Raw genomic sequence first — 21,448 nt, 5'->3', positions numbered from 1 at the left:
ATTTGAACGTCATGAACATGTACCTTCATTCACTGAAGGATTCCTTACCCCACTGCAAAAACCTGGTAAGCCACGTGGACCTTTAAAAAGTCTGCGCCCTCTTTGTCTTTTAAACGGCACCAGGAAGATATTGTCCATGATAGTCCTTAGACGCATTCAAAGACAAGTTTCTCAGTACACAGGACCTTGGCAAAATGCCTACAAGCCTGGCCATAGCTGTGCAAATATTGTTTGGACACAACGGATCCTAGTTTCAGTTGTGAAGGAGAAACGCTGGTCTCTACACAAAATGGGTATTGATATGTCATCTGCATTCGACACCATTAAGAGATCAGTTTTGCTAGAACTTCTTGCTGATGCTGGTTGTAGTGAAGACGACATCCGACTGGTAAGGTACCTACTCTCATGTACCAAACTGAAGATTAAAGTGAGGTCTACCGTATCAGGGGAGTTCATTGTCACGATAGGTGCGTTCCAAGGTGATAGTTTGTCTGGAAACCTTTTCACCCTGTATTTGGCTGGCGCACTTTATCACCTTCGTGCCTTTATGTCTTATCTAAGACCCAACCCTCCGTTTGCTGAAAACCTGCTACCTCTTGAGTGGGAGTACGCAGACGACGCAGACTTCACAGACGAGGATAAAAAGAATTTGGAGTCCATGTTACCAATATGCAAGGAGATATTGGAGGAGTGGAATCTTTTTGTCAACGAATCAAAAACAGAGTTCACACATATCTATCTGGCCGAGAAGAACGAAGTTGATGACAAAGGAGAGCCACTTCGAGGAAGAGAGCCCTGGAGATCATCTATCTCACTTGGTTCCAAATTGTGCAGCAACGAGGACATAAAAAGACGATGTATTCTGGCAAATCTTGCTTTCCAAACCTACAAGAAAGTTTGGGAACAAGGTAAACGCATACCTCTTAAGACCAGACTTAAGATCTACGAAGCCCAGGTGGTCTCCGTCTTAATGTATAATTGTAGCTGCTGGGCTGCTTCAAAGCAGCTACTGAGTAAACTGGATATTTGCCACAGAAAGCATCTGAGGCAAATCATCAGAATGACTTACCCTAATATAATCAAAAACGACACCCTTTACAAGAGATGTGAAGTGGTTCCACTCAGTGAGCGTGTTGCATGTGCACGATGGAGGATGCTCGGACATGTCCTTCGCAGTGATAACAACTCACCTGCACAGCTTGCATTACACTTTGCAGTAGAGAGTCAGAGTACCAAAAAGGGTAGAGTAGGCAGACACCAGTCGAACTTGCTTAAGACTATTAAATTTGATTTAGGTAGTAGGAACATTCCATTTGTAAATACAGACGATTTATACAATTTAAGACTTTTAGCCTCTGATAGAGCGGGATGGAAGAAGTTGTTATAGCTTGTGTATCAGTATTTCTTTTTTTCTGGCTACTTATCAGATCTTTAAGATGTTCATTTATGTTCTATTTTTGATTTGAATAAAGTTATATAATAATATATAATATGATAGAAACAGAAAATAACATATTATATCAACAGATTATAACCATAGTAAAAACAGGAATTAACAGACTTATAACCATAGTAAAAACAGGAATTAACAGATTATAACCATAGTAAAAACAGGAATTAACAGACTTACCACCTGACTAGGAAGATTACATGAACAGGAATTAACAGACCTCATGACAGCTGGTCAGATCAAGGCTCCCACCTGTATTCCACTCCGTTCAACACCAGGTCAGTGTATTGTAGCTTACTTTAATAGGTTTTAAAGGATTTCTTACAACATTAACAAATGAAGGTAACAAGCAGTTGGTTGTTTTGATTTTACCGACCTGTTTAAAGCTAATATATCAAACAGAGAATTTACTCGATTTTAATATAATGCAAATTAATTGAATTATTAACTACTTTGAATGTCGTTTTGACCCTAATCCTCATGCCTCACTATTTACAATCAATGTTACAGGCAGTAAACAGAACATAGACGATGACACTCCGATAGAACTATCATGTGACACGCCTAACACTACTATATTCTACACTATTAACGGGGAGAAACCTGTTCCTTTCGATACTAAAAGCAGATGGACTTACACTTATACCGGTATTTTAGAATGAAACTAACAAATTAAATCGTTTAAACTGTCTTTAGTAAATCGTCTTGACAACTAGAATTCTTGATAATCTTTGCTGTAAATGTTTGGACGTTAGGTATCATCGTGATTCGTGACGCAAAACAATCCGTTATGTTTATCACAGAAAATGCAACAAGAAGCAGTCATAAGTCACTACAAGGTTTTCGTAGTCATAAGTCAATACACGGTTTTTGTTAATTTTCTATCCTTATAATAAACATAATTATAACAATTTCACCGCTCATTTCAGGTCCGTTTCTCTTATCAGCCGGCAAGAGGACTATAAAATCAGTAGCCTCCTACCCGGACGGAAGGAATAGTAACACAGTAACTAAAGTGTACTATATAAAGGAATCTAACCCTGTGGAGGAGTTGGAGCGGCTCAGTTTGGATAGTCAGTTGGATAACAGCTTCAGTCAGGTATTTATTGTATATATTTCCTGCTAACAGCTTCAGTTAGGTATTTATTGTAAATATTTCCTGCTATCAGCTTCAGTCAGGTATTTATTGTAAATATTAATGTTAATATATTATGTGTATTTCCTACTAACGATGATGATAACTTATTGGTTCTGAACAACACCTTTGTCGTATTATAAGTCATATAAACTATAAAGTCCTTACTGCAGTGTACACTGTACAATAACGTTACTGTAGGTGTACAGTGTACACCTACAGTAAAGTTATTCTTCATATTATCAGGAAGAGGACACGTTCAAAAGACGTGTTTTAGCAGAAAGTTTCCGTAGCAACGTCCAGGCACTACCTCCAGGAGGGCTGTACACAGCAAACCGCGCCAAGCAGCGCAGCGGGACCTCTCCAGGGCGGGGCGAGCCCGTCTCTCCCACGGGGCCGGTACCGCGCGCCTCTCCCACGGGGCCGCGCGCTAGTACTCCGAGTAGGAGTGCTCCAGGTACTCCGAATAGGAAGAGAAGGAGTATGAAGATAGCTACTGATGTCATGAAACAGGTACTGTGCATTGTGCAGTGAGTTAGTGTTACGGTTAATGGTGCGGTAGAATATTTTTTGATTAACTGAGGGATAGGTCATTTATGGACTTCGAAAGTGGCGGGAAATGTTTATGAGTTTTAAACGTTTCTCTAGATCATGACATCTATATCAAATAGGCTACATTTCCAATAAATTGCAGTATAATTTTGTCGTGAAACTGAATTATAAAAAATTAAATCTCATCTAATCTAGGTGCGGATTGAAGAGGATTCGTTGCAGACTAATATGACGTTTACAAAAGAAACAGAGAAATGTCCTCAGTGCTTCACTGATAAACCTCCTAACCCCCTCGCTAAATACTGTCACCAGTGCTCCTTCTATCTACCTCCTAGTATGTTTTTAAACCTGTAAAGTATACTTTTTGCTTGATTACTTATATATATTACCCTACTTTATTATTTTAGCAAACAGCTTTCCAATACGCTACCATCTGCTCCATTTCAAAATTATGATAATAATATAGTAATATGTCTCAAATTATAAAGTCTGAAATATCTTCAGATCCAGTAGAGCCTGGTACGGTGAAGTGTTTGCATTGTCACAGTACTGTTCCCGGAGATATGAGTCACTGTTTGGTATGTGAGGCTAGGATCACATCACAACAACTCAACCTTCCTACCACGGTTAGTTTACCACTTACCACTTACCACTTACCACTTACCACTTTCCACTTACCACTTACCACTTACCACTTACCACTTACCACTTACCACTTACCACTTACCACTTTCCACTTACCACTTACCACTTACCACTTACCACTTACCACTTACCACTTACCACTTACCACTTACCACTTACCACTTACCACTTACCACTTACCACTTACCGCTTACCGCTTACCGCTTACCACTTACCACTTACCACTTACCACTTACCACTTACCACTTACCACTAACCACTTACCACTTTCCACTTGCCACTTGCCACTTGCCACTTGCCACTTACCACTTTCCACTTACCACTTACCACTTACCACTTTCCACTTACCACTTACCACTTGCCACTTTCCACTTACCACTTATCGCTTACCGCTTACCGCTTACCGCTTACCGAAATTCAGACATATACAGAAAATGGCACAGATACCAAAAATTAGACAATACAAACAATCAATCGATACAAACAATCAATCGATTTGCCATAATTCTGGACTATCTGACCACATTAATCTCTCCCTGGAACAGGAAGCAATAGTGTGTAGTGGGTGCAAGTTCAAGAACCCTCCGGGCAGTAAAACATGTGTGGTATGTGAGGAACGTTTGGAACTGACTATAAAACCTCCCCAGCCTGCTCCACCTCCTGCTTTCCATCACGATCACAACAAACGGTAATCTTATAATGTGGATCTCATGCCGTTGCTATTGTCCAACAATATATTAACATAATTTCCTTCGTCATCACCGTTGAATGAAGGTTGACTACATATGTAGATATCCTGCGCCATTTAACCAACACATCCTGCCAGGCAATGTAAGAAGTGCAGCAGAGACAATGCACTAGAAGCACGGTACTGCGACTGGTGTGGCGGGTCTATGGTTGACTTGTCTCAGCCACTTGTCTGTTGTTCCTGCGCATTCCAGGTTGGTTACAAGAGCTCCTAGTTTTAGAATAAGTGCACATTGTGGTATATTGTTGTACATTGTGGTATATTGTTGCACATTGTGGTATATTGTTGCACATTGTGGTATATTGTTGTAAGACGTTGTTTTAGGGTTATGTTTCTTAAAGGTGTGATTTTACGAAAAATCTTTATGATTTTTATGATTAATTGTAACACTCCTGATCCTGAATAATGTCGTTAAACAGGTTTTAGTATCACGTGATATTATTCACTATTTAAACTAAAAACTAAAAACTGTTGTTCTCCTCAGAATCCGCCACTAGCCCTGTACTGTGGTAACTGTTCCTTCTCCCTCCTCCCAAAACCCACTGTCTCCACACCCACCAAAGTGTGCTGGAGTGACGAGATACCCCACCCTCCACCACCTGATCCGGTCATTCGATCACGTGATCCCGTGCTCATATCTATTGATACTCAAACGGAGGGTATTTTCTATAAGTCAGCTAAACGTCTGCAAGCTGTGAGTTCCTGTTGTGTTGTTGGTCGCGATTATAATAAATTATTACTAATCACGCAACGTTACGTCATATATTATGATCAAATCGTTTCTTAGTTTATTTCTTCTTTGCTGAGTTTGATTGTTAAAAGTAAGATGAATTCCACTCGTAAGTTTTGAAGTCTTTGTTCCAAAGCACATGTTTTAAACTATTTTCACAACTACAATTAAATACATTTATTGAGGACGTTACAGAAGGAATGTATTTAATGCAGTTATTGAGGAGTCCTAACTCTCCTCACGTCCGTAAATGGAGTTTTCTTTGTATCATATATTATTATATAATTATAAAACGTTGACTCAGGAAGAGAACAGTACGACAGATAACATGAGGCAGGTATACAGATCACGTGGTCTCAGTATTACTAAATACAGTCCTGGTGGAGGGAACTGGAGACAGAACGTGGATCACATCACTAACCACATCAAGGTGGGTTATAGACTGTTCTTCTTTTTTTTTAAAGAAAAAAAGGTGGGTTATCTTTTCTTCTTTTTTTTAAAGAAAAAAAGGTGGGTTATCTTTTCTTCTTTTTTTTTAAGAAAAAAAGGTGGGTTATTACCTCTTTAATAAACTATTTAATATTTATGTTAGTTTTTTAAGTGTTAGCTGACGTTGAAAAATACAAGTCAGCAGTGATGTTCGTTAGCTGCGGTCGCCCCAAAGTAATGCGGTAAATCTTACAATTTAAAGCAGTCATAAAAGCATTATGTACACAACGTGCTTGCCAAATCAATATCTTCTGTGCTCGCGTTAAACTCACTCTCAGCCACGTACACTTCCAAGCTCTATCAAGTTCTTGATTCCTAAAATAAAGTATGCACTATCCCCTACCCCATAACGATACAAGTACTTAGTACAATTATAAAACACATTTTCCTGGCAGGTATATAGTCAGCTGAATTCAGAATACCAAGACATCATTGGGAAGCATGCGTTCGGTAAAGTAACCATGGCAACACTCTTCAAGGACATGAGCGAGCTCCACATTTCTTACGTGTTTTCAACGAAGAAAGCCTCCAAAAAGACAGGTACCAGAACCTGTAGTAATCTCGCAAGTAAATTTACTGATTTCTTTCTTTCGTCACTTTGTAAATTGATGGATGAATTTATTTATTTCATTCATGGCTGTAACATTGTCCATTGTTTTCGCTAAATGTTTTCTCTAAATGAATATAACATAGGCTAGATTTGGCATTCTAACAGGCAGCCATATTTAATGGACACTGGATTATGATTCATGACATGTCGTATGTTTCTTGTCAACTATTATGACGTATTATGACGTATTATGACGTATGAATTACTGATAGTGAGAATCGTATGCAACTTGCTTACTAAAGTTATCCAAATACGTAATTTTCTTGAAAGTGAAGAGATGTGTGTTGCAAACGTTTTTGTATTTCAATTAATACAACGTCATGACTTTATTTTCTGTACGAACAACACTTTTCGATGAGGAAGTAGTAGCAACAGTATTTATACTGAGTCCTATGTGTCCAAGTTTCTTATCGTCAATAAGCGACTTAACTTACTTATTTAATAAGTTATTATGATCGATCTGCTTGTATCATAATAACTTTGCATTTACATTGGGGTTACAAAATTACAGTACTGTTAGGACCAGTATTACATGATATCAGAAATTATGAAAAGGTCGGACAATAATAATTACTCCAACTTTTTGTTTGTCAGTTGATCAGATGACTAAAATGTCGTTGGCAGTACTATTATACGGCATACGCTATGCATGCTTACAAATCATGTCACATATATTATGTTCTACAATCTACAGCTGACTTTTCATTTTTTTGCGCTTTAAAGTATTCAAGTCCTATAACTCTATAAGAATACGAAAACATCATCGATAATTATTCGATTAATGTAACTACGGTGTGCATAAAGATTGAAAAATAAATAAATAATTACGGTTAGGAATGGTATTTTGAATTAGTTTCTTATCCCTTATAAAGCAAACCAAATTCATCTCGAATCCAGCATTACAAAGAACTGCTCTAATTGTAATCACATACCTTATTATCCCCCACAGAGAGTATGGGTAAAAAGAGCGTATCACTAAACTCAGTGGCATCCTCGCCCCAAAACAAGGCCCCTCGTGCAGCCAGCATCGCCAGCACCACACCCTCTGATCTAAGTGAACTGCTTGCGGAGGAACTGAAGAAACCAGGAGCAGAGAACGGGGTGGTTATCACTAAAACTCACGCGTTACTCCAGGAGGGCTCTGATAACGGCTCTAAGAAGGTAACACTTGAACATAGTTGTGGGAATGGAGCATTTTGTGGCAAATTTTCCTGAGGAAGTTGGAACATTTCACAGATATAATGATGTGACAATGCTACTTTTTCAAATTCCTACTGACTACTTTAACCGCTGAACAGTGTAGAAACACTAATAACTAACTTACTTACTCATTGTTCAACCATCAATCATTAACTATTTCCTATCCAGAGTGATGATCTGAAAGCATCCTCTAAAACAAGTCTAATCTCTAACGGTGACGATGGAGGGTCGGGGGGAGGCGATGATAAACCAATACCCAGAGCTACTAAAGATGACAGTTCTGCTAGCATGTCTAGACAGACTTCTCATAGAAAGGTACCGATCACAAATTTAATTAATATTATCATTACAGATCTGTTTACAATATTCATCAATCTGTTTTTTTATCAAAGTGCGAGATGTTTTTGTTATATTAGTTATCGATATCAGGTACATACTACATACAGATTTATTACAGTTAATGTACGATGAAAAGTATATAAATAGTACTTTAACAAGACTTATACTCATCGTCTCCCTTCAAAACTCGTTCTTCAGTGTACGAAATCCGGTAACTATACCCAGTGACCAATTAACTAAATAACCCTTATTGTCTTTTACAGTCTCTAAAGAAGAAGGTAGCACCTAAAGATATGCACGAGTTGAGAATAGGAAAACTAAACTCCACGCTGTTAAGTGAGATAATTAAAGATGGCGATGAACAGCGAGTGAATAGACTACTGGGTAATTACTTTTTAAAATTGGAATGTAATTTGGATGGTCCATGTAATCTGATACTACACATTTTAGTGTCAAATCATTGCTTAAATTAATGATTTTGCTCAAATCTCAATGAGAATTGTTAGTTCATATAGCCAGGCTGAACTGTATAATTCTAGCGTTTCACTTATAATAATATAGTTATTATATATATACGAAATAAACCTACCGTCGGCTAAAATCTCCAGCTCGAACTAAAGACAGTTATGAAATAGATAAATAGTAAATAATACTTCATTTAGCTAACCCAATCACTGAGTAACTCATCAACAAAGTAAGATATAAATTAATTAATCCCCAATCCCAGGTCAAGGAGCAGATTGTAACACAACAACTTCTGGTGGAGTACCTGTACTGTGTCTGGCTGCTAAAAACAAGCATTTCGGAGCTTTCAAAGCGCTCACTGCACACGGGTCTGATCTACATTCCACGGTACATACCTGCTTGTTATTACTTTATTATTAACTTTGATATTTAGTTGTTTTAGAACAGTTTGACACTAAGTTTATTGAACTAAAATATATATGAATTAAGTCTAATTGGGTACGGGATTTGCTGCTACAAGTCCCAGAATGGTCATATGGTATTATGACCACTTAACTAAAAGTCGACTTAAGTTATATCCTCTAAATTACACATCTGCTATCAGGTGCCGTCTACCCAAGACACAGCACTGCACATAGCAGTACAACAAGGTTCACAAGACATTGTCAAGTTCCTGGTAAAACAGGGCGCTGACTTTCAGCGTCCCAACGGTGCCAACAAGTCGCCTCTTGACGTCGCGCGCGAGCGCCATAATCAGCGAGCAGTGCAGCTGTTTACTTCCACCATGGGGTCGAGTTTGTTAGGGATGAAATGATGAGTTCTTCCTTGCAATGACTCGATCCACTAATATTGGGAGGAATTCTGGAGAGAAGATTTCGCATAGATTAAATTATTGCTAACAGTTGTTTTATGTTTGACTGATGACAATATTCTTTTATCAATATTATTTTATCGACATATTCTGACAGCTCATTTTAAAACCTACAGCGTGCTCACGTTTCAAAACATGATATCATCAGTATTAACTTTTTACTTAATGTTAAATCTTCATCTCTTGAAAAGTTGATGTATCATAAAAAGTAGCAATATAATATATTCTTGTTTAAAGAAGTTAATAGTTAGGAAACTGAATGAAAATCACAATCTCTTTACTTTATATTATAGTAACTTAATTAAATTAATTTGTATTTAGCTTGTACATACACTATTTAGTATTTATAGTATTTATCATAAAGGCCATTGATAACTGGTCGGATTTTGTAAATTTACTGTAAATAGCACGATTCTGTTTTAGAGGCTGGGTGTTTTATATTCACGTCATTATTTTTAGAGAGAGAGAGAGAGTGAGAGAGAGAGAGAGAGAGAGAGAGAGAGAGAGAGAGAGAGAGAGAGAGAGAGAGAGAGAGAGAGAGAGAGAGAGAGAGAGAGAGAGAGAGAGAGAGAGTGAGAGAGAGAGAGAGAGAGAGAGAGAGAGAGAGAGAGAGAGAGAGGGGGAGAGAGAGAGAGAGAGAGAGAGAGAGAGAGAGAGAGAGAGAGAGAGAGAGAGAGAGAGAGAGAGAGAGAGAGAGAGAGGAGAGAGAGAGAGAGTGAGAGAGAGAGAGTGAGAGAGAGAGAGAGAGAGAGAGAGAGAGAGAGAGAGAGAGAGAGAGAGAGAGAGAGAGGGCCATATTTCCCGTCCCTTTTTTCACTGTTAATTACCCCCTTGTGTTCTAACCGAGAGAGAGAGAGAGAGAGAGAGAGAGAGAGAGAGAGGGGGAGAGAGAGAGAGAGAGAGAGAGAGAGAGAGAGAGAGAGAGAGAGAGAGAGAGAGAGAGAGAGAGAGAGTGAGAGAGAGAGAGAGAGAGAGAGAGAGAGAGAGAGAGAGAGAGAGAGAGAGAGAGAGAGAGAGAGAGAGAGAGAGAGAGTGAGAGAGAGAGAGAGTGAGAGAGAGAGAGTGAGAGAGAGAGAGAGAGAGAGAGAGAGAGAGAGAGAGAGAGAGAGAGAGAGAGAGAGAGAGAGAGAGAGAGAGAGAGAGAGAGAGAGAGAGAGAGAGAGAGAGAGAGAGAGAGAGAGAGAGAGAGAGAGAGAGAGAGAGAGAGAGAGAGAGAGAGGGAGAGAGAGAGAGAGAGAGAGAGAGAGAGAGAGAGAGGGCCATATTTCCCGTCCCTTTTTTCACTGTTAATTACCCCCTTGTGTTCTAACCGTTAAAACAGCTTATTTTCCCTCCCCACATATAACGGTAGCAGAAGCAGTCGTTACTCTCCTGTAATCTGTATCCAAATTGTAAAACAATGTGGCTCGATGATTTTCCAGGGCAATTAGTGAATCTCCCCGATTAATCATTTCTTTCTGTGGATAATTTCGGGTCACATCGAAGAATTATTAAGTTTACAAATTGTCAAAACTATATTCATTGCATGTTTCATAAGATTTATTGTTTTATTTCTTTACTTGTATTCATCATGCCAATCAACTGACTTAAAAAATATCAGACAAGTAGTTCAGTACTTATAGTTCAGTATAATATGAGCGATGAGCACTTTCTTTTTCATGACCAATTTGTCTCGTGATTCAGAACTCTTGAAGTTCTTTCTTTAGGAGTTTAGGGTAGATACTTGATAAATCTGGGATCTGTATACTTTGTGTAGGAGGTACCTAAAGTAAGAGAACGATTGTAGATTAAGTCTGAGGTGTAGAAATATTGTCCAGTATTGATTATCTATGTAAACCCGCGCACGCACCTACCTTTTTGCAATATTTAGGATCAAATTTGTGCGCATACCTTACTCGGGAATATTATAGCGGGTTAATTTATGACTGGGAAAATTAATAACCGGGAAAAATATGGCGGAATTTCCCAAAACCCGCCAAATTATCCCGGTCATGTATTTACCGGTGGCCGACCTTTCAAGTTTTTTTTCAGAGGTCAACAAATTTTCAACCGAAATTTTTGTTTTTGTTACTTGTTAAAGAAGTTATTTCAATTTACAGTTACTGATATTACTCAGAAATAGAAAAAAAGACACGTCTAGTATTTAAAGGAAAATAAATCTATAGCAATAATAAGTCAAATCTTCATTAAAGCGTATTCTCATTCTCATTATCGCTAATGTCCCCTCCATTATCATTATTGATATCCCCCTGCTGCTGACCGTCAAATTCGAAGTTGTATTGTTGTCTTAACAAGACTTTCATTTTGTCCGCTAATGGGGCTACTGCTCTGAAGGTCAGCCGGAGCTTAATTTCCTGCCCACCGCTTGGTATTGGGGAACGTCTTGGTTTTGCATCTTCAACTGCTCCAGTAATCAATCCACCGTGGACCATGAAATAGTGGCACAGTTTACTCACTTCATGGGCAAGAAAAGTGAGAATCACGGTCCACCCTGAAATCTGATTTCTATAACCAAATTGTGATTTTTATAACGAAATTATGGTAGCAACCGCCAATAAAGTTACAGCCCTCCATCCACTGCTTCAAAAGTCTTCTCTAGCACATATGAGACTTCAGGTAAAATATGATGATCACCACCCCCCTTGGAACCCCATAATTTGAGTCGGCGGGTTTTTTTATGACTGGTAAAATTTTTGACCGGGAAAAATATGGCGGAATCTTCCAAAACCCACCACTTTATCCCGGTTATAATAATCCCGAGTAAGGTAACCATAGTTTTGAAAAGCGACATACCCACACTTTGAGAAGAAAACATCTACTGAAACAGTGAGTTGGACTTTCTGTACCAAACTGTACCATGGTACAATATTTGACGAAAGTCGATTATCTCGAGATCTGAATGATAGAATTTCTTTAAACTTTCCAGATAGTTACATGGCTATAAGACGGATAATCTGAGCGAGTTTGGGCGAATTTCTATGTGTCAAACTTGAGATATGACTTCAAACACAAGTTAATATTTCAAATTGGCGGTTTCTAGCGGTACGCAGGCATATATTTCGAGATCTGAATGACAGAATTTTTTAAAACTTTCCTGATAGTTACATGGCTATAAGACGGATAATCTGAGCAAGTTTGGGCGAATTTCTATGTGCCAAACTTGAGATATGACTTCAAACACACGAAAACATCTCAAAGTGGCGGTTTTGGTACAATATTTGACGAAAGTCGATTATCTCGAGATCTGAATGATAGAATTTCTTTAAACTTTCCAGATAGTTACATGGCTATAAGACAAATAATCTGAGCGAGTTTGGGCGAATTTCTATGTGCCAAACTTGAGATATGACTTCAAACACAAGTAAATATTTCAAATTGGCGGTTTCTAGCGGTACGCAGGCATATATTTCGAGATCTGAATGATAGAATTTTTTAAAACTTTCCTGATAGTTACATGGCTATAAGACGGATAATCTGAGCAAGTTTGGGCGAATTTCTATGTGCCAAACTTGAGATATGACTTCAAACACACGAAAACATCTCAAAGTGGCGGTTTTGGTACAATATTTGACGAAAGTCGATTATCTCGAGATCTGAATGATAGAATTTCTTTAAACTTTCCAGATAGTTACATGGCTATAAGACGGATAATCTGAGCGAGTTTGGGCGAATTTCTATGTGCCAAACTTGAGATATGACTTCAAACACAAGTAAATATTTCAGATTGGCGGTTTCTAGCGGTACGCAGGCATATATTTCGAGATCTGAATGATAGAATTTTTTAAAACTTTCCTGATAGTTACATGGCTATAAGACGGATAATCTGAGCAAGTTTGGGCGAATTTCTATGTGCCAAACTTGAGATATGACTTCAAACACACGAAAACATCTCAAAGTGGCGGTTTTGGTACAATATTTGACGAAAGTCGATTATCTCGAGATCTGAATGATAGAATTTCTTTAAACTTTCCAGATAGTTACATGGCTATAAGACAAATAATCTGAGCGAGTTTGGGCGAATTTCTATGTGCCAAACTTGAGATATGACTTCAAACACAAGTAAATATTTCAAATTGGCGGTTTCTAGCGGTACGCAGGCATATATTTCGAGATCTGAATGATAGAATTTTTTAAAACTTTCCTGATAGTTACATGGCTATAAGACGGATAATCTGAGCAAGTTTGGGCGAATTTCTATGTGCCAAACTTGAGATATGACTTCAAACACAAGTAAATATTTCAGATTGGCGGTTTCTAGCGGTACGCAGGCATATATTTCGAGATCTGAATGATAGAATTTTTTAAAACTTTCCTGATAGTTACATGGCTATAAGACGGATAATCTGAGCAAGTTTGGGCGAATTTCTATGTGCCAAACTTGAGATATGACTTCAAACACACGAAAACATCTCAAAGTGGCGGTTTTGGTACAATATTTGACGAAAGTCGATTATCTCGAGATCTGAATGATAGAATTTCTTTAAACTTTCCAGATAGTTACATGGCTATAAGACAAATAATCTGAGCGAGTTTGGGCGAATTTCTATGTGCCAAACTTGAGATATGACTTCAAACACAAGTAAATATTTCAAATTGGCGGTTTCTAGCGGTACGCAGGCATATATTTCGAGATCTGAATGATAGAATTTTTTAAAACTTTCCTGATAGTTACATGGCTATAAGACGGATAATCTGAGCAAGTTTGGGCGAATTTCTATGTGCCAAACTTGAGATATGACTTCAAACACACGAAAACATCTCAAAGTGGCGGTTTTGGTACAATATTTGACGAAAGTCGATTATCTCGAGATCTGAATGATAGAATTTCTTTAAACTTTCCAGATAGTTACATGGCTATAAGACGGATAATCTGAGCGAGTTTGGGCGAATTTCTATGTGCCAAACTTGAGATATGACTTCAAACACAAGTAAATATTTCAAATTGGCGGTTTCTAGCGGTACGCAGGCATATATTTCGAGATCTGAATGATAGAATCTTTTTAAACTTTCCTGATAGTTACATGGCTATAAGACGGATAATCTGAGCAAGTTTGGGCGAATTTCTATGTGCCAAACTTGAGATATGACTTCAAACACACGAAAACATCTCAAAGTGGCGGTTTTGGTACAATATTTGACGAAAGTCGATTATCTCGAGATCTGAATGATAGAATTTCTTTAAACTTTCCAGATAGTTACATGGCTATAAGACGGATAATCTGAGCGAGTTTGGACGAATTTCTATGTGCCTAACTTGAGATATGACTTCAAACACAAGTAAATATTTCAAATTGGCGGTTTCTAGCGGTACGCAGGCATATATTTCGAGATCTGAATGATAGAATTTTTTAAAACTTTCCTGATAGTTACATGGCTATAAGACGGATAATCTGAGCAAGTTTGGGCGAATTTCTATGTGCCAAACTTGAGATATGACTTCAAACACAAGTAAATATTTCAGATTGGCGGTTTCTAGCGGTACGCAGGCATATATTTCGAGATCTGAATGATAGAATTTTTTAAAACTTTCCTGATAGTTACATGGCTATAAGACGGATAACCTGAGCAAGTTTGGGCGAATTTCTATGTGCCAAACTTGAGATATGACTTCAAACACACGAAAACATCTCAAAGTGGCGGTTTTGGTACAATATTTGACGAAAGTCGATTATCTCGAGATCTGAATGATAGAATTTCTTTAAACTTTCCAGATAGTTACATGGCTATAAGACAAATAATCTGAGCGAGTTTGGGCGAATTTCTATGTGCCAAACTTGAGATATGACTTCAAACACACGAAAACATCTCAAATCCTCTTCCTCCTCCATTTCCTCCTTCTCCTCTTCCTCAGTCCTCCTCAGTCCTCCTCAGTCCTCATCCTCCTCCTCCTCCTGAGTCTTCTTCCTCCTGAATCCTCCTGAATCCTCCTCCTCCTGAGTCCTCCTCCTCCTGAGTCCTCCTCCTTCTCCTCCTCCTGAGTCCTCCTCTTCCTGAGTTCACCTCCTGAATCGTCTTCCTCCTCCATCTCCTCCTCCTCCATCTCCTCCTTCTCCTCCTCCTCCTGAGTCTTCCTCCTCCTGAATCTTCCCGAGTCCTCCTCCTCCTGAGTCCTCATCCTCCTGAGTCCTCCTCCTCCTGAGTCCTCCTTTCCCAGTCCTTCTCCTCTTCCTCCTCAGTCCTCCTCCTCATCAGTCCTCCTCCTCTTCCTCCTCCCCTCCTTTCCCTCCTCCTCTCCTCCTCAGTCCTCCTTCTCAGTCCCCCTGAGTCGTCCTCCTGAGTCCCTTCCTCCTGAGTCCACATCCTCCTGAGTCCTTTTCCTCCTTCACCTCCTCCTCTTTTTCCTCCTCTTCCTCCTCCTCAGTCCTCCTCCTCTTCCTCCTCAGTCCTCCTCCTCCTGAGTCTACCTCCTCCTCCTCCTCCTCCTCCTCCTCCTCCTCCTCCTCCTCCTCCTCCTCCTCCTCCTCCTCCTCCTCCTCCTCAGTTTTCCTCCTCCTCAGTCCTCCTCCTCCTCCTCCTCCTCCTCCTCAGTCCTCCTCCTCCTTCTCCTCAGTCCTCCTCCTCGCCAGTCCTCCTCCTCCTCCTCCTCCCCTCCTTTCCCTCCTCCTCAGTCCTCCTCCTTCTCAGTCCCCCTGAGTCGTCCTCCTGAGTCCCTTCCTCCTGAGTCCACATCCTCCTGAGTCCTTTTCCTCCTTCACCTCCTCCTCTTCCTCCTCCTCTTCCTCCTCCTCAGTCCTCCTCCTCTTCCTCCTCAGTCCTCCTCCTCCTGAGTCTACCTCCTCCTCCTCCTCCTCTTCCTCCTCCTCCTCCTCCTCCTCCTCCTCCTCCTCCTCCTCCTCCTCCTCCTCCTCCTCCTCAGTCTTCCTCCTCCTCAGTCCTCCTCCTCCTCCTCCTCCTCCTCCTCAGTCCTCCTCCTCCTTCTCCTCAGTCCTCCTCCTCGCCAGTCCTCCTCCTCCTCCTCCTCCCCTCCTTTCCCTCCTCCTCAGTCCTCCTCCTTCTCAGTCCCCCTGAGTCGTCCTCCTGAGTCCCTTCCTCCTGAGTCCACATCCTCCTGAGTCCTTTTCCTCCTTCACCTCCTCCTTTTCCTCCTCCTCTTCCTCCTCCTCAGTCCTCCTCCTCTTCCTCCTCAGTCCTCCTCCTCCTGAGTCTACCTCCTCCTCCTCCTCCTCCTCCTCCTCCTCCTCCTCCTCCTCCTCCTCCTCCTCCTCCTCAGTCTTCCTCCTCCTCAGTCCTCCTCCTCCTCCTCCTCCTCCTCCTCAGTCCTCCTCCTCCTCCTTCTCCTCAGTCCTCCTCCTCGCCAGTCCTCCTCCTCCTCCTCATCAGTCCTGCTCCTCTTCCCTCTCCTCTTTCTCGGTCCTCGTCAGTCTTCCTCCTCCTCATCAGTCCTCCTCCTCCTCCTCCTCCTCCCTCTCCTCTTCCTCAGTCCTTCTCAGTCCTCCTCCTCCTCCTCGTAAGTCCTCCTCATCCTCCTCCTCATCAGTTCTCTTCTTCCTCCTCCTTCCCCCCTCAGTCCACCTTTCCCAGTCCTTCTCCTCCTCCTCAGTCCTCCTCCTCCTGAGTCTTCTTCCTCCTTCACCTCCTCCTCCTCCTCCTCCTCAGTCCTCCTCCTCTTCCTCCTCCTCCCTCTCCGCTTCCTCAGTCCTTCTCAGTCCTCCTCCTCCTCCTCGTACGTCCTCCTCATCCTCCTCCTCATCAGTTCTCTTCTTCCTCCTCCTTCCCCCCTCAGTCCACCTTTCCCAGTCCTTCTCCTCCTCCTCAGTCCTCCTCCTCCTGAGTCTTCTTCCTCCTTCACCTCCTCCTCCTCCTCCTCCTCCTCAGTCCTCCTCCTTTTCCTCCTCCTCCTCCTTCTCCTCAGTCCTCCTCCTCGCCAGTCCTCCTCCTCCTCCTCATCAGTCCTGCTCCTCTTCCCTCTCCTCTTTCTCGGTCCTCGTCAATCTTCCTCCTCCTCATCAGTCCTCCTCCTCCTCCTCCTCCTCCCTCTCCTCTTCTTCAGTCCTTCTCAGTCCTCCTCCTCCTCGTAAGTCCTCCTCATCCTCCTCCTCATCAGTTCTCTTCTTCCTCCTCCTTCCCCCCTCAGTCCACCTTTCCCAGTCCTTCTCCTCCTCCTCAGTCCTCTTCCTCCTGAGTCTTCTTCCTCCTTCACCTCCTCCTCCTCCTCCTCCTCAGTCCTCCTCCTTTTCCTCCTCCTCAGTCCTCCTCCTCTTCCTCCTCAGTCCTCCTGAGTCATCCTCCTGAGTCCACCTCCTCCTGAGTCCTCTTCCTCCTACACTTCCTCCTGAGTTCTCCTGAGTCCTCTTATCCTCCTGATCCTCCTCCTCCTCCTCCTCCTCCTCCTGATCCTCCTCAGTCCTCCTCAGTCTTCCTCAGTCCTCCTCAGTCCTCTTCCTCCTCCTCATCCTCATCCTCTTCCTCAGTCCTCCTCATCCTCCTCATCCTCCTCCTGATTCTCCTCAGTCTTCCTCAGTCCTCTTCCTCCTCCTCAGTCCTCCTCCTCATCCTCCTCCTCATCCTCCTCCTCCTCATCCTCCTCCTCCTCCTCAGTCCTCCTCAGTCTTGCTCAGTCCTCTTCCTCCTCCTCCTCCTCCTTCTCTTCCTCTTATAGCCATGTAACTATCTGGAAAGTTTTAATAAATTCTATCATTCAGATCTCGAAATATATATACCTGAGTTCTGCTAGAAACCGCCACTTTGAGATATTTTCTTGTGTTTGAAGTCATATCTCAAGTTTGGCATATGGAAACTCGCCCAAAATCGCAAAGATTATCTGTCTTCTAGCCATACAACTATCTGGTAAGTTTAAAGAAAATTTGTCTTTCAAATCTCGAAATATATGCCTGCATTCCGCTACAACGCGCCAATTTGAGATATTTTCTTGTGTTTGAAGTCATATCTCAAGTTTGGCACATAGAAATTCGCCCAAACTTGCAGATATTATCTGTCTTATAGCCATGTAACTATCTGAAAAGTTTGAAAAAGTTCTATCATTCAGATCTCGAAATATGTGCCTTTGTTCCGCTGGAAACCGCCAATTTGGAGATATTTTCTTGTGTTTGAAGTCATATCTCAAGTTTGGCACATAGAAACTCGCCCAAAATCGCACAGATTATCCGTCTGATAGCCATACAACTATCTGGAAAGTTTAAAGAAAATCTATCTTTCAGATCTCTAAATATATACCTGTGTTCCGCTAGAAACCGCCAATTTGGAGATATTTTCTTGTGTTTGAAGTCTTATCTCAAGTTTGGCACATAGAAATTCGCCCAAAATCGCACAGATTATCCGTCTGATAGCCATACAACTATCTGGAAAGTTTAAAGAAAATTTATCTTTCAGATCTCTAAATATATACCTGTGTTCCTCTAGAAACCGCCAATTTGGAGATATTTTCTTGTGTTTGAAGTCATATCTCCATTTTGGCATATAGAAATTCTCCCAAACTCTTACTCATTATCTGTCATATAGCCATCTAACTATCTGGAAAGTTTAAAGAAAATCTATCAATCAGATCTTGAGAAAATCGAAAATATATTCTAAGTTATTCACTAAAACACTCGATTTTCGACCATTCCATATGGTACAGTTTTGTCGAAAGTCCTTCTGGAAACAGTGAATTTCGTGCTTATACACGTAACGCGCGGAGATAAAATATCGACAAAAGCAAGTTGACGTTCCAGTGAGTGTGCCAAATTTAACTGTCACGCGCATACGGCTGTATGTAGAAAACTAATCCGACCGAACTGACATGACTGATGACTTGCATATCATTCATACTTTGTAGAATGAGTTTACATCTAAAATCAGGGTAGAAAAATAATCTGCCAAGCATTCTTTTTCTGGGGTGCTTAAGAAGTTCACAGTTGTGGGTGTATGAGCCCATATATCTCTTGAACTCATAAATTAGAGTCGAATTTAATGTGCTGCCCCGCTAATTTTTTTGCCGCCAACCTGAAATGTTTCCAGTAGTAAAGAATTGATGGGTACTGGTGGAAGCTGGATAGAGTAGGAGGTAGTATTCAGAGGTTGCTGGATAGAGCTAGAATTAACAGATTGCTGGTGGAAGCTGGACTGAGCAAGAGTTAGGTTGCTATAACAATTTGCTGGTGTTTTACAGTTTTTTATGAATATCTCCAAAACTAGAAAGACGTTATACTGATCCTGTGTGATGTGTCTAGAAAGATTGTAGAGTGTAGACATCGAACTGCATACTCGGCACTCGCCAAAAATGGCGAGCTGGAAACCAGTGCAGTTACAGGTTCTAAGGGTCTGCCCACACTTATACGCCTCTATTCCCCGAATGTCTGCCCACACTACGCCATGTTTTGACGGGCCACATGGCGTAGGTCAAAACAACCGGATTCACACAACGAGGAGCTATTTTTGAGCTTTCGTTCAGAAAATAATTCGGGGCCTTCAAAGGGGGTAACAAGAAGGCGTTACAAGCGTCTCTTCAACCCGCAGAACAGGTACTAACTCATACTATTAAAGTAAAAAAAGAAGTATCACCTCCCCGCCAGTATCCACATCTATTATTAATAGATTCTATTTATTAGTTAATCAATTATTTAACAAATATTCAAAAATTATTTTCAACTATTTGGTCAACTAAAAATAAAATCCTCAAGTTAACATCACAACAAAAAGCAGTTTAGACAATAGACCCCCACCTAACAAGCACTCCGTGACCTTTTTTCAGGTTTAGGAGTGTTGATCAGGTAACGGTCCAAATCACTTATCGACGTGGGTGGAAGAGTTTTGGTACCTCTGTAACCCCTGATAGAAATTATACAGGTTCTGAGTAAATCTCAACAATCTCTAAACAAAAATGTAAATTGCCGATGTCAAAGCGGCTGGCTATGGATATACTCCAAAAACTAAATATCCAATTAATAAATATAATGATAGTTAACAAAGCGAAATCAAAAATTAAAGTACTTTAATTGACATTGAAAGCTATATACATAGTATAGCACACGGTAAAAACTTATGGATATATATTATATCATTAAACATTATAATTATGCATCGTTCACTCTAAATCTATAATATCTTGTCCTTATATTACAACAAATTTAACCACTTCTGATATAAGAGTGTTTTTCTGAATTTTTGTGGTAATCTGTGTAACCCCCAAGACCATGAACTGTTGATGGAAAGTTCGCTTCTCGCGTGATTGGTCTGGAGAAATAAAAACAGTTTCATTACGTGGAAACCCTAAACAGTCTCAGTTCTTTCACTAATCTCTATGATGGATGGTTTTATTTAGTACGGGTATCGGCCTTACAAAATGACAGGCCTCACAAAATGACAGCCCACATAGACCATGCTGTAGCTTAGGTTCCCTATACATTGAACCCTATTCCTTTTACTGTATGAAAGAAAAAGCATTAATTAACACTTCCCAAGGAATGATAATGACATAGAATCTATATTTCTTACATAAATATGGACGTTTTTGCTGTTCAGTCATTGCCCCGCCTAACTGTTACCCAGAATGGAGACCAAAGTTTAGAATTTAACCCCAGAAAACCAGGTACTACCATGACTTATGTCAATCAAAGACTACTCTGGTCAAATAAAAAAACTGGTTTAGTGACTTTGGTAGAAGAAATGACAAAAAAAAATGACCTAGCCTCACAAAATGACAGTGTTATGCCTCACAAAATGACAGTTTTATTTTATGATACAAAGATGGCATATTCAATATTTATATTGGATGTTAACGGGTGATACTCGTAAAATATCTGTTCCATATATTGGACCGTCGACGAGTCCAACTCGGCGCGCGTCCTGGTAGGTTGTAAACCTACAATATTGGATGCCCCTTGCCTAATTATTGGTATTCTTAAACCCAGTAAGCTTATGATGAGCCTAAATGTGTTTGTTTGATCATCAATTTTGATCAAAATGCCTCACAAAATGACAGCGAAAAGCCTTACAAAATGACAATGTTTTAGATTGAATTACTTTCATCATCTAAAATGGGCACTATCCGTCGCGGAGTAGAGTCCGCGGCGGAGCCGCCGGACTCCGAGCGGAGTCCGGCGGTGCTCCGCCAAAATGTATTTACACTGGACTCGAGTACATTTTGGCGGACTCCGAGCGGAGCCGAGCGGACTCCGAGCGGACTTTAAAGTCCGCCGCGGACTCCGAGCGGCTCCGCGGCGGCTCGGCGGAGTGTCCGCCGCGGACTAAGCCACTAGGCGGACTCCGGTCCGCC

At 40.8% G+C, this 21,448-nt stretch overlaps 2 protein-coding genes across 3 annotated transcripts in view; one reads left to right on the top strand and one right to left on the bottom strand.

Annotated features, from left to right (window-relative positions):
- Positions 1-21,448, bottom strand: part of LOC134817954 (uncharacterized) — a 94,334-nt gene that overhangs the window by 71,242 nt on the left and 1,644 nt on the right. The window lies entirely within an intron of this gene.
- LOC134818059 (double zinc ribbon and ankyrin repeat-containing protein 1-like) lies at positions 1,646-9,901 on the top strand. Of its 2 annotated transcripts, none has more exons than XM_063827471.1 (16): positions 1,646-1,728; positions 1,961-2,098; positions 2,380-2,549; positions 2,832-3,098; positions 3,333-3,471; positions 3,642-3,763; positions 4,328-4,470; positions 4,609-4,723; positions 5,015-5,224; positions 5,565-5,690; positions 6,145-6,316; positions 7,309-7,520; positions 7,728-7,874; positions 8,162-8,282; positions 8,626-8,750; positions 8,968-9,901. In XM_063827471.1, exons 1-16 carry the CDS (start codon positions 1,674-1,676, stop codon positions 9,175-9,177), a joined length of 2,472 nt encoding a protein of 823 aa, XP_063683541.1. In that variant the 5' UTR covers positions 1,646-1,673; the 3' UTR covers positions 9,178-9,901. The 2 variants fall into 2 exon arrangements, with proteins under 2 accessions (XP_063683541.1, XP_063683542.1); XM_063827472.1 differs by having other exon boundaries at positions 6,145-6,289; positions 8,968-9,806.

This window comes from Bolinopsis microptera, chromosome 7 (genome assembly GCF_026151205.1).
Source record: "Bolinopsis microptera isolate Bmic1 chromosome 7, MBARI_Bmic_1.0, whole genome shotgun sequence".
NCBI lineage: Eukaryota > Metazoa > Ctenophora > Tentaculata > Lobata > Bolinopsidae > Bolinopsis > Bolinopsis microptera.
This window is presented reverse-complemented; position numbering and strand designations above follow the sequence as displayed.